Source organism: Dermacentor silvarum, chromosome 1 (genome assembly GCF_013339745.2).
Source record: "Dermacentor silvarum isolate Dsil-2018 chromosome 1, BIME_Dsil_1.4, whole genome shotgun sequence".
NCBI lineage: Eukaryota > Metazoa > Arthropoda > Arachnida > Ixodida > Ixodidae > Dermacentor > Dermacentor silvarum.
This window is the reverse complement of record NC_051154.1, coordinates 203,749,214-203,763,697: the sequence shown is the minus strand read 5'-3', so window position 1 is coordinate 203,763,697 and position 14,484 is coordinate 203,749,214. Positions and strand designations below refer to the sequence as shown.

Sequence of the window (14,484 nt, the reverse complement as noted above, 5' to 3'; positions counted from 1 at the left end):
GGGTCACCAGTGACCCAAGTTCAGTGGGCGCGGTAACAAAAGAGTTAAAGACGAATTCTTGCACTAGCTTGGTATTGATAAGTATGGTAACATTGTGAAAAAACAGTGTAAACATGGGACAACAGTTAAAGGGCGCAAGACACAGTGCTGAATGCCAACTGATGGTTTATTGCAGTGACCACTACATATGTACCGTGTTTTTCATGGAATGCGTTCGAAATTTCTTGTAATTAGGGAAGCTGAGATAATTAAATGATTCGCTCTAGATTAATTTTATCACAGAGACACACCCTTGAAAATAATTCAATATAGTAATTAGACAAGTAATTATGCAAATTAGCTTAAGTTTCTTAACAAAAGAGGCGCACGATTGGTTCTAATGGAAGGCTTGGAAGTGTGCCGTGCGAGAAGCTTCATGCTCACCGTCGGGCGAGCATGAAGCTAGCGCGATCGCAGCTTGATAAGGACGGTAGCTTTACGGTGGCTAAAAGGGGGAGGTGAGAGCAACGGCGGTGGCGGAGTGTTGAAAGCAATCACGACAGCAGCAGCGGCGCTGCAGTTGCCAGCAACATCGCTCCCCGGGTGCGGAGGCACGGTGGTTTGTGCCACGGGTTTCGAAGCGGTTGTTTTTGTTCGCAATTAGCGGTCGCATATTTGACATAACTAGCGTTAAGCTAATGCATACCGTACTTTGTTAGTAGAGGATACAATAAATGCCAAGCAGCTATCCTCTGATGAGTGCTCAAATGTTAAAAGATGCATTCGCTTCAAGCACGTCTCCGTCGGCGCAAAGATTTTTTTGTTGGTCTCGGTCACGCGTTCTACGTGCCTTCCCGAATCGTCGGGAGTGAACAAAAGTTATTTCAGCTAATGCGAAGAATATTATGCTAGTGGTGTGGGTAAAGAAAGCTGCACCGATTTCTAGGCTCGCAGTGAAGAGCTCCTTAGGTCATATATTACTGCGACGCACTGCATCCTGCTCATCAAATTGGCTAATACCAATATATGATGCTTTAGGAAACCATTCCACATAGGAGTTAAGTAAACAAGCTTAATTTAGTCACCAGTGTGATGAACTAGAATGGTGGTGACCATGAAGAATACTCAAAAGGACGACAGACAGCACTTGATTATATGATTCAATATACAGGGTGTCCCAACTATCATGTAGCAAGATTTAAAAATATGCAAATGCCCCGTAGCTGGATAGAACCAAGGCAATGTTGTTTGCCATCACTTGTAGACAATTATTTTTTGCATTCTGCCTAATTAGATAATTCATAATTAATTAATCAACTTCTCAAATATTATAATTAGATGAAAAGTATCAATGAGAAAATTGTAGAGCAACTTGAAAAACTACCGATACAGCTTTCTGTTGCTCAATACGTGCTACATAAAAGTGTTTTTCCGAGCGTGAAAGAAGCCAGCGAATACATGCAAAGTGCCTTGAGTGGCTAGTCGCACGGCAATTTTGTGTGTATTTGCGGGCTTCGTTCACGCTTGGGAAAACACTTTTATGTAGCACGTATTGAGCAACAGAAAGCTGTATCGGTAGTTTTTCAAGTTGATTAATCAATTCAGACTCATTATGTAATTAGGCGGAATACCAAGAATAATCTGAGTATCTACAAGCGACGCCAAACAACATTGCCTTGGTTCTGTCCAGCTACGGGGTATTTGCATAATTTTAAATCTTGTGGCATGATAAAACACCCCACATGTATATGATTCAACTGGGGTTTGAAGTGATAGCATGGCAACGTGTAAAAATGTTGTCACCACAAGGAGGCGCAACTGCACAGTGTGAATGCCAACAGAAACGAACATGGAGCAAAAAGAACCGAACAGAACCATGCCAACCAAGTGCACTCGCTAGCTCCAGCAGCAGCCAAACTACAGCGGAGGCATCTTAGCGTCGACATACGCGCCACCACTCGGCATCATGAATCACTGCAACACGCGCCGCGCTCTCCGACGGCTGCGTTGCACCCACCTCCCCCTTTTAGCCACCTACAGCTTGATGTTCGCCCAACTCTGAGGTGCGAACAGTCACGTCACTCAGGAATGGCTGTGTACTAATGGCATGACATTTGCGCTCTTTGGCTGTTCACTTTCGCTTTTCCGTGTGAAATTGACCGGAATTAATTAGGCTGTAAAAAATTTGCAGCGTCAACTTTTTTACTTATTGAAACTGTTATGAGCTCCCTGGATAGCGCTTTCAAGTCTTCCATTGGGACCATCTGTGATGCTCTTGTCTAATTACTAATCAAATCATTTTCAAATGTGTGCCTCTGCGATAAAAGTAATTCAGAGGAAATCGTTTAATCATCTCAGCTTGCCCAAGATTAAGGAAGTGCGAACGCATTTCGTGTTAAACCCGGTATGTACCAGTCAAAGTGTAAAAAAAAGTAGCAATAGAAAAGGAAAAAAAAAACCTGTGAACACATACATCAGCTGTTAATCTTTAAGATATGATATCTTTTTCGAAAAGATTGATGGCTGCTTATGCATGATAATCATTCCTGGTTAATCTGAAATCTCTCTCGAACCTCCCATGATTGCTCCTAAAATATGTTTATGGGTAAAGAAGTGCTAGCATCCACACAAGGCACAATGCTCTATCCTGTGTATCCTGTTTTACAAGTGAGCACCACTGTAATGCAGTGTACGATGAGACTGAGGAATGCTACATAAATATAATCTTAGCATTCTAATACACGAGAAATGGATGTATAACCTCATATTAAAACTTATATAAACCTGGAAATGAACTGTAATGCACTGGAAGCTGCATTTAAGTAACCAAGGAAGTAATTTTCGGTTTATCTGAAAAGCATTGTAAAAGAAGCACGTAAGTACCACTCTGAAAAGAAAAACAGGCATAAGGTCGCAATGAATCATCTGCCAACCAGTGAATACGTTTGTACGCTGCCATGTTACACTTTGACACATCTCCTGTTTCCTAAAGTGAAAAAAAAATCACTCTGAATGACAGAAAGCTTTTACACATGTGACCCTGAGCAAACGCTTTACCAGTTCGCCCTCTAGCAACCATCGTCATCTTCCTCAGCCGCTTTTTATACAGGGTGTTTCACGTAACTTGGGCCAAACTTTCAAATATGCAAATGCCACGTAGCTGGACAGAACCAAGCTAATGTTGTCTGTCATCGCTTGGAGATACTCAGATTATGTTTTGCATTCCACCTAATTAGATAATTAGTCTTCATTAATTATTCAACTTCTCAATTATTACAAGAAGATAAGTGTCAATGAGAAAATTGCAGAGCAACATGAAAAACTCCTGATACAGCTTTCTGTTGCTCAATACGTGGTACATAAAAACGTTTTTCCAAGTGTGAAATAAGCCCCCGAACACACTTAAAACTGCCATGCGTCTGGCCACTCGAGCCGGTTTGCATGTATTTTGACACTTATCTAATTATAATAACTGAGAAGTTGATTAATGAAGACTAATTATCTAATGTGGCAGAATGCAAAATATAGTCTGAGTAAATCCAAGCGACGGCAAACATTACCTTGGTTCGGTCCAGCTACGTAGCATTTGCACATTTTTTGAAGTTTGGCCCAAGTTAAGTGAAACTAGAGGCTTGGGCTAGTTGGTACATAATCGACAGAGGAACAGCGCGAAAAGACGAAGGACAAAAACAGGAACACACATCAGAGCTGATGTGTGTTCCCCTTCTTGTCCTTCGTCTTTTCGCGCTGTTCCTTATGTCGAGACCGTATACGGCGCTCTCCGGGCGCGTGTCTCGTGCTACAAGGTTAAAAAAAAGGAAGAATAAGAGAGCTTCTTCTGCTTCTGCCATCAGTCCGAACGGTTCTCAGGTCTTTTGCTAAAGGCGAGACTGCCGATCTTCGAGGTGCTACAGCCGAACGGTCGTTGTTGCTACAGCACCTCTTGCTGAATTGTAAGCGATGCGGTCGGCCAGCTCGGCATGATTGTCGAGGGACATGTCTTCTTGTGTGGTAGCCAAGGCGACCTCTAAATTCTGCGGCAGGCGCCGAATGAACAGTTCACGCAGCAGCAGGCTGTTTGCGTCCAGCCTACAGTCGCTAAGAAGCCGCCGCATACAACATAGAAGTTCCCACGGTCGACGAGCTCCTCTTTGTTGAGAAGCTGCTGAAGCCGCCTGCACGCAGACACTGACTTGCGATCCTGCATTGTTGATTTGAAGTGGTCATAGGGTGTGGTGTCTCGGGGTGAGTCCACAACTTCTTGGTACTCCTCAACCACCTCTGTCTGTAGAGAGTACTGAGACAGCATGTAGAAACCACGCGCGCTGCAGGGTAATGCGCCGAAGGTCGAAGATGGCCTCCACCTGCGTAAATCAGGTTGCAGAATTTTGTGGCAAAAAGGATGGCTGGTGAATCTGCAACGTGGCGAGGCACTCTGCGCTGGTCGTCGGTCGCTCGTTGGTGGCATCGTCCAAGACGTGGTGCTCGCCGTAAAATCACGTCTGGGTCACCACGTTATAGCGACCGAGGTTAGGTCCACTACAACAAGGTGTGTCAGCGAGCGGAAGATCAGAGAACCGTTTGGGCCGATGGCAGAAGCAGAAGAAGCTCTTTTATTTTTTTCCCTCTTTTTATAAGCTCGCAGCACGAGACACGCGGCGGAGCGTGCTATATATAAAAGGCGGCCGAGGAAGATGACCATGGCTGCTAGAATCCCTACTTTCACATCCAAAAATATTTGGTACACAGTCCAGGCAGAATTCCATTGATGAGCAGCTGGGGAGCACACCACTTAACATTATGCAGTCCCTCTGGTAATGAAACTGTCGTACATGCTGGTACTTGAAATGTTTTCAATGTAGACACACTTGCTGCCCTGGACAAGTACGCCAGATATTTGCACTGGTGCTTCATTTTGTCGAAGTGGACACGTATCGTGCACTACGCTGGTAGTTGAAATGTTTTGAATACAGATGGAGTGGCTTCACTAATACTTGCCCACATACCACCGCTGGCATATACAGGGTGTCCCAGCTAACTTTAGCCAGAGTTAAAAATATGCCGCTACACACTAAGACGACGCGACCAAATGCATGTTGCTGACTATTGTTTACAGTAAATCGCAGCGCAAGTGATAACGGTTGCTGGCGTGAATCGCGCAGCCAACGCCTGCATCACTGCCCTGTCGCCTTTTAAGCGGCAACACACCCTGCTAAATGCTATGTTTGTTTGTACGCGGAACGTTTGGGGGCACTGCAATCGCGACGCACAAGGGGGCATGTCGCATGGTATGTTTTGTATTTTGAGGGCATCTGCAGTAAGCGGGAAAATACTAAATAGATAGAAAGTTAGAAACTGCTTAATCGGACGTTTTGCAAACAACTCTACAACTTTCTCATTGGAATTTCTTGACTAATTATGCAATTAAGCAGAATACAAAAATAGTGACTTGCACCATACAATAGTAAGGAACATGGATTTGGGCACATTAGGGTGCATCGGCATATTTTTAAACTCTGGCTAAAGTTAGCTGGGACACCCTGTATATGCACTTGCTCTTCACTTGGTAGCACCAGTGGTAGCACTGAAGTCTTCCCTCTAGGTGTGCTTGCTAGATAAGTAGGGAAGCCTACACATTCTTTCAAACTATTGCAGCTTGTAATGAAACATATAACAGCACAATTAAGCTACAATGTTAAAGACATACTAAATATTATGACTTACCAAAGTCATATGTACACAAAATATGCAACTACAACACTGTATTCGGATCATAAAAACAAACATAATGAGGTCAACTATAAAAAAAATATTGCGGGAATTGTTTTGGACAGGCTGCTCAATGAAATGAGCACATATGTAGATTCTACATTACATGTACCAAGCATTTCAAGTTAAATTAGCGACAGCTTATGAAATATCATTGTAAATTGCGTTCACTCGCCCTTCCTGTGCTAGCAATCCGATTGCTTGCATTTCCTAAGCTATTTGGAGAGCGCCCTTTAAAGCAGACGAGGAAAGATGTCCCAATGTATGTTCATGTGTTCTCGCACACTTTCACCAGTGGCCACTGTGTTGATGCCAGTGGACTGAAATGAGAACGATCAGTTGGCACATTGCAAGGGAGCAAGAATAATTAAAACCGCTATGCGCTTAAAGCATTATCATGTTTTAGGTCAACTGCTCACTACCATTCAAGACACCACATTCAGTTACCTTGCATTGGTCCGATACTGCTGCGTTATTGGTTAATCGGTTAATCGTATTTTCTACTTAGACCTCCCCGCAAGGACTAATTTATGCAACTAATCATGCACGAATCAATACTGCCCTTCCATGGTTAAAATGGCTGTGTAAATAACCCATCACATGGACTCAGCCGCCAATGCTATGCACACTTGCACTTCAACTTACTTAGTGCACTGACATGCCTAAATAGAGGTTCCTCTGCTCTGTCTGATGTACACTAGGAAAATTTGTTGCACAAGGACCAAGAAGCGCGGCATGCCCTGTTGCGTGAAGTTTACGAAGAGCTCACTCCGTGCGTACACATGGCACACGAACGAACTCGGCAGGCGGCCGACTGAGTGCCGCTAAGGCCGCGCAACGTAGAGTCCGACACCAGTCACAAACTGGAAGTAATCGTGACTACCAGGAGTAACAGGATATTTTACGCCAAGGGGATTCACGATTAATGTTTGCAGTATCTACTAGAGAGTTATGCAGCGTATATGCGGTATCCATTCGCGAACTAGAAAAACTATAACAAGAAGAAAGCTACAATAAGCAGCGCAATATATTGCAACCATTCCGAGGTGCCAAAGAAAATCGAATTTGCCTGTCTCACATTGGACACAAAGTTCCTCTAAATATCATAAAAAAACCAATCACATGAGAGAAAACAGGGAAAAAAAAAATCGGAACCTGAATCACAAGCGATAACAGCACGGTGTGGTGCACGCAATATTCTATGGGTGCGCTGTAGCACAAGGCAAGGAAATAGGACGGGCACTTGACCTCATCTCTTGCACTACCGTACCAGTAATGAATCATTAACATAGAGCCTGTATGTCAGTTCTCTTGTCTGCAACATTCCACAATCACGGCTGTCTAGGGGATATAGGCAAAGTGCACAGAGACAGCAATTCCCGTCTTTCTTTCAAACTTGCTAGTTTCACCCATGACGGCGGATCTCGATGCCAGGCACACGAAAGCAACATTTATTCTGATGTTCGTCCTAATACTCAGCTTAACGCCTTAATTACAACATCACTGAAAAGGCTCCTCACATAGCGATGAGAATCAGCTTGAAGAGCAAATTAGTGCCCTCCACTCGGCGCTCTCCAATGCAAAACTCAGCTGCTCTACAAATTAAAACCATACAAACAAATCACTGCACATGCCAGCACCAAGTAAGACCTCAAAACACTGGAATACTTGCATGACATAGGACAGCACAACCGAAAACGGGCAGAAACACACAACAGCCCAAACCAAGCGCAATTACAGAACTATGCACAGGCCGGTTTCATGCGGGAGCCGGCAGCCGCGGCCACAAGCTTGGTCATGTGCACCGTGGTCATGTGACCGATGTGATGACGGTATCGCCACCTTGCGTAAGGTTGGCTAGTGTTGATGGGTTGTTCATAGCTTCAGAGATTTTTTTGCCGCGCAAATCTCGGAGGTCATGGGTTGTTGAAGCCGTGGTTGAAGCGCGCGGTGTGGTGTGTGGGCTTGGTATGCACGTCGTGCGCGTTGCGTGTGTCTATTTATCCGCTGTGAATCGCCCCGCGCCAGACACTGCCCTCTCTTCCGTTGTTCTTTTCGCGCACTGGCTCGTTTGTTTGATGCCACTCTGTCTCAAGCACGAGCGTTGAGCGGGAAGTTGCCACTGTGCGTTTCGCAGGCCTTTCATTACCGCACCCTCCCTTCCCCCCCCCCCCCCTTTATTTCGGATGCTGTCACTGCCCCATCATTGTGGTTGCGGTGTGTTAAGAGACGATCGGCGCTTCTGAGCAGGCGCAATCACACCACGATATGCGCCCAAGCGTGCTGAGCCCTCACCGTTTGACTTCCAGCAATATTAAAGCGCATAGATTTCTGTGTCTGGTTGTTTTTATGGTTGATAAGATGTCAGCGGTCGGCCGGCGGACTGTTGATTTGCAAGGAAAACGTTAGTTAGTTCGCTCTCGCTAACTATATTTCCCTCGCATCTCTCTCGTTGTTTCGTTCGCTCACCTATGATGGTTTCTGCACATTCTTTTCTATACATTGTGCTCACATTAGAATTCGCCGCAACACTTTCTGCAGAATGTGCATGAAATAAATGTAGTGCTTTTACAGTCCGTGCAACTTTAAAGGAATGAAAGACAGTTTACAGCACAAGTGAATTGTATGCTGTGGGCACATAGGCAGAGGGAACAACCAGTGCTCCCTGCCAAGGCTAAAATATTGCCTGCAGTTGAATAGCAAAGCGAGTGCAAGCATGTCAAATAAATTACCTAAAATATATAGAAAACTTGGACAACCTGGACAATCTAATTTTCTGTTGCACCCAACGTAAATACGGGACATTTTGGGACAACAGGGTTGCTGAAAACTAGGTGCAACCAGTTTGGTGGATGCGTGTACGTAGCTGGCACTAACATCAGGACATATTTCAAAACCAGGACATGTCCCACGAATTCCAAATCTACTGATAATGCCTGACTGCATATGCTCCAGAGTGCTCATTATGTGAATGAACTGCTTATTTGTTCCTAATGCTTCATTTCTGCTTTTAGTAAACAATGCTTCACAATGTGCAATGTAGTGACAAAAACTTGCTAATGTTGTGACTATGAGGATGTAAACATTGTTTTATCCTTTGTCTACATGCTTAGAGGCGCTGCTGAGCATTTGCGCCCATGCCATGTAATGAGGGAAGTAGTTTTTCAGGTTTGTAAGAAACCGGTTGACAAAAAGAACTATACAACATATTGTATCATTAGAATTTTGTTGGGCCTGACGAAGTTATATTAATGGTGAAAGAGGCTGTTCATTATTCGAAAAGTGTTTGATTACCTTCCGGCTTATTCGATTCGTATTCTGTCTCAGAATTTATTTATTTTCGTACTTTAGGTGCCCAAAGGCATTACAGAGAGGAGTGAAGTTACAAAATGTTAGAAACAGCATTTTCAAAGACAGCATCAGTGATGGTAGCAATGGAAGAAAGAAGGCGGTTCCATCCACTTCTGGTCCGAGGGATTAAAGAATAAAAATTAAAATGTTTGTTAGTGCAACATCTGGGGGCAACACCCACTTTGAAGTGATGATCACTGACACAAAATATAGTTCGGCTTAAGCAGGAGTTGATATTTAAAAGCTTGTGGCACAAACATAAGCGTTTGCCCACCTCTAGTTTACCGCTCATTTTAATCCTCTCCATATTGTCTTTATTGGATCTGTAAAGTGTAGCAGCTTGTGCCTTCATAAGTTCTTGCTACTATGGTGGTAGCCTTTTCAAGCTGCCCCTCTTTGTCCATCTCCATTTTCTTTGACAGTGTGCAGTCCCTGATGCCCTCTACAATCCTCTCATGGATTGTTTCACTGCGGAGATAAATGAGGTTGCATACTTTTGCCAAGTGATACAGTTCAATGATGGACTCCTTGACTTCCTTGGCTTCTGTCTGTTCTCTTCTGATGAAATTAAGTGCCTTGTTCATAGATGATGGTTCTCGTATGTCTCTAGAATGATATAGTATGTCATATTCTTCTCCTTTGTCAACATCACTGGAGAACACCTTGTACCTTTTTTCAAGAGTAAACGTGGGTATGGGCTTATTCCACCTCACATTTTGTAGAAAGTCCACACGCGATGCGAAGACACTCAAAATGCCATTTCCACTGCGGCCACTCACTTCGGTTTGTGTTATTGGAATTCCTCGGAAGGTTAACATTGGAAACGTGATGCATCACTACATAAACTGCAGCACTGCCATGTTCCTCTTTCACAGGTGCTGCCTTGCCCAGGCGTCTTGCTTGAATGTTTTACTGAGTGTTTTGACTCATTTTGTCTACTTGCACTGTTGTTAAGCGGGGACGTTGAGCTTAATCGAGGCCCAGGGATAGCAGAGCAACTCGAAGAAATTCTCCAACATCAAAAGGCTTCTTCATGTGAACTAAAGTCTATCGGAGTTAAGCTAGACTTACACATAACCGCGACAAACGTGAGACTGGCTTCCATTGAAGTTAAACTGGAAGTGCTTTCACAGACAGCTAAAGGGATGGAGACGTGAGCAATCGCTTAGGGAACTAAAGGAAGTGATTGTTTTACTATGGAGAAATGTGGACTACATTGAAAATTATTCTCGACGAAACAATCTGCTCGTGTATGGTATTCAGGAGTCTGAAGCAGAGATGGTAAATAGTCTTAAGGAACATATTCTTACAGAAATTTTTGAACACAAACTTGAAATAAAAGTAGAGAGCATAGAGAGTTAACACCGCCTAGGAAGAAAAGTGATAGGGAAAGCACATCTGGTGATTATAAGGTTTTTTGACTTCACTGAAAAGGCGGAACTTCTCAGAAATGCTTCGAAGCTGAAGGGAACTCAAACGTACATTTCGGAAGACTTCTCACCTAGGCTAAGAAAAATTGGAAAGCTGCTCTGGGGGCTACTGCTAAAGATAAGGAGCCTGAGGATAAACTGTACCTTAAGTATGACAAATTAGTCATTAACAAAGCGCATGGGATGAAAGAAAAAAATCAAAGGTTTAAAGTACCTGATGCCACTTCACGCGGTATTGATCACAGCTTTGAGAGTGGTTTAGCGAAAGCCTCACAACAGGGGAAAAGTGCAGGTCGGTCCGCGAAGGAAATGCGCCAATGCTTCTAGTACTTGACAAGCCACAGGTTCAGAATCACCGAGGTCTTTTTTTTTACACCCACGGTTCTCCGAATCAAGCTAAGCATAAACCGCCATCGGCTAATATTAATGCTCGAAGTCGTCTTGATGGCAAGACGACCCCATCGCCAGATACGTGCCAGTTACGTGTGATATCCTTGAACGCTAGAAGCACTGTAAACAAAATAGATAGCTTTGAAGTTCTGCTCTTTTCTTACGATCCCCACCTACTGGGGATTTCCGAGACATGGTTACAAAGTGGTATTCTTGACGAAGAAATTGTGCCACAGGACTACGTCATATACAGACGAGATCGTGGCTCACGTGGTGGAGGTGTTGCGGTGATTGCGAAACGAGTAGTAAATGTAACGCTGCTTGAACAAATTGATCAGCGTGAAAGTTTGTTGTTGCATGTAACTGCGCATGGTTTCACTTTTTTTCTTTGTGCTGTATATCGTGCACCTGATGCAGCGGATTCTTTCATGTATAGTCTATTTGACCGCTTACTACCTTACCAAAACCGGAACTTAATTATTACTGGTGATTTTAACTTCCCAGCTATTGATTGGGATAAACGGTATTATGGCCTGTCTGCCTCATGTAATATTATTCTAGGTCTGATGTTTTCTTTAAACCTTAAGCAAACCGTTCATGCATACACCAGAGAGACATCTGTCCTAGACCTCTTCTTTGTTAGTCAAACCTTTTTTGATGGAGTGCTTAGTGTTCAAGCTGGAATCTCGGGCCATCGTCTGTTATTTTTCTGTTGTGTTTCGCCAGTTGTTTGCAGGATGCATCCGGTTAAAATGATCAAGGACTGTACACGTGCTGACGATAACGCAATCATCGACTCTTTACAATCACAGTTAGATGACCCTTGCAGCGATGACCTTGATAGTTTATGGCAGCACTTTAACAATACAGTACAGTACAATATTGAACATTTTGTTCCCCTTAGAAAGGTTCGTATTAATCGCCGCTATCGTTGGATAAGTCGTGAAATTATTCAGATGAAACGCAAAGTGAAGCGCTGTAGGAAGAAAAAAATACCTTGTCCACAACAGTTCTAGGTTCTAAAAGAAGAACTTGCCTCTAAGTTAAAATTAGCAAAGTCCTGTTATTTTGACACGACGCTCCCCGAATTTATCAGAAGTGATCCCCAAAAATTTTTGAATTTTCTGGGTCGCAGGACTGACCACTTGACCAAAATTCGAGTTAATAACAGAGTTGTAACCGACTCCACGATCATAGCGCAAGGTTTTAACTCGTATTTTCAAAGCGTGTTCCTTATGGAACGGGCAACCATAGCTAGAAATCCAGTTGAAGATCCTGGTGACGTACCAACTATCTCTGTGAACGGTGTTGTGTCTATGCTGCGTAAACTCGAAAGATAAAAAATCTGCAGGCCCCGATGGGCTTCCAAATGCCTTTCTCAAGCATTTTGCAGCACAGGTATCTCTTTTCCTAACGAGGATCTTTCAAGTTTTGTTACTTTTGGGTGATGTGCCGGAGGACTGGAGGGTGGCCCGCGTTGTGCCAATTTTTAAATAAGGGGACAAGCTAACCATTTCTAATTATCGACCAATTTCAATCACTTCCTCTTGTTGCAAGTTGCTTGAACACATAGTTTCTGGTTATCTTAACTCCTATCTTGCTGAAAATAAAATTTTATCACCTGTGCAACATGGCTTCCGGAAAGAAATGTCCACTGTGACACAGTTAGTTACAACAATTCATGATTTTTCTGTTGTGCTTGATAAATCAGGGCAGATTGATGTACTTATTTTAGATTTCCGCAAGGCATTTGACACAGTTCCCCACAGTAAACTTATTTATAAACTGGAAAGTATTGGCGTCCCTACTTACCTTGTTAATTGGATTAATGCTTATTTAAAACACAGGACACAGTACGTAGAGGTTAATGGTTGTAAATCTGAAGTGCTTCCAGTTATGTCAGGTGTACCCCAAGGAAGCGTATTAGGCCCGCTGCTCTTTCTAATTTATATCAATGATTTGCCAGCTGCTATTTCCAAAAATGTCTGTCAGGCTTTTTGCAGATGACTGCATTCTTTTTAAGAGCATAAACGAGCATAATGAACATTACCTCTTACAAAACTCGCTGTTAGCCGTTCATCAATGGTGCCTTAAATGGAATATGCAACTTAACCTAGATAAAACTGTCATCTTGCAAATTTCGCGCAAAAAGCAGGTTTCTCCTTTCTCTTACAGCCTTCTAAATCATTCTATTATGGAGGTCAGACATCATAAATACTTAGGGGTTACGATAACAAACGGTTTAACATGGTCTGGGCATATTGCAGACATTAGTTCCTCATCATTTTCCAAGCTGTGCTTTCTGAGGCGGAAGCTTAGAGGCACTCCAAGTAAGCTTAAACGTCTTGCATACATAACATTTATTAGATAAAAATTAGAGTACGCGTTGGTCTTATGGGACCCGTTCATAAAGGAGGACATTTACCAGCTTGAGATGGTGCGAAGGCTAGCAATTAGGTTTATTTATAACAAATACAGAAGGCTTGATTCACCTACGACACTAATGAAAACAAATAACATCCCACTACTTCAAGTACGTAGGAAAATGTCCCATTTGTTGCTCATGCATAACATTTTAGCACATAAACTAAACATTTCGCGTCCCACAGTACTTAAACAGCTATCATCTAGACGAACACACTACACAGGAAGTCATTTACTGCAACCAATTTTTGCAAGAACTGAAACCTTGGGACACAATTTTTTTCTCGAGGACCGTTTCCGACTGGAACTGTCTCCTGGGGGCCATTTTCCAGTCCCCTAATTTTGTTAAAGCTCTAGAAGAGCATTTGTTTGAGTGAATGAGTGCTGTGTATGTGCGTATATGTGTATATATGTATAAATATGTATATGTGTATGTGTATACATATTTTTCTGCTTGTTTATTAGTGGCAATCTCTTAAACTGCTGTTTCTTTCTTTTTTTCTTTTTGTGTCACAGTGCATTTTCATGCCTTGTATAGCCGCTCCTGCATGGGCCAAAACTGTTGGCCTGCAGTATTTTGAAATAAATAATAAATAAATAAACATATACTACCACAATGTTGTGTGTTTGGAGAGCAGAAAACTTTGCAGACATTCAATCTACAAGTCTATTCAATGTAGTGTCCCTTGCCAGGTGCTTAGAATGGTTGATTTTAACAAATTGGCTACCAAATATTGCACGCCCTGTGTGGCCTTCCGTCCGGATTCTTTTTGTCCTGTATACACACCACATTATATAATGTTCTATGGTAATGAACGCTGAAAAATACGAACAAATAATTTTTGTTTACAATATGAAGCAGCACTTATCAGTTCAGACTGCCAAGGACAGATTCATTTTTGTGTGAAAAGCTTGAAACACTCAGGCATGTGGAGAGCAGCACTGCACTTTTCACATTCCTACCTGTGTTCACTTTTATTTTTTTCGTTTTTGCACTGTACACTTTGCACTGCCATGATTAATTTTTTTGCCAGGGTTCAGCAGAATCTCTCATTGTAAATACGCCCACTGCACTGCTTCATGTGCACAGAACATGATGTCAGAATGCTGTCAGAACACGCATTCGAACATTCTACAGATA

The 14,484-nt window shown here is 42.9% G+C and overlaps 1 protein-coding gene across 1 annotated transcript in view; it reads left to right on the top strand.

Annotated features, from left to right (window-relative positions):
• The window catches only part of LOC125941726 (uncharacterized), a 54,697-nt gene extending 40,524 nt beyond the window's left edge, over positions 1-14,173 (top strand). The window contains exon 2 of the mRNA XM_049659539.1: positions 5,472-14,173. Coding sequence (XP_049515496.1) covers positions 10,847-11,935 — 1,089 coding nt within the window. The 5' untranslated portion in view covers positions 5,472-10,846 and the 3' untranslated portion in view covers positions 11,936-14,173. The remainder of the gene's footprint in view (positions 1-5,471) is intronic.
• Positions 14,174-14,484: the final 311 nt, after the last annotated feature.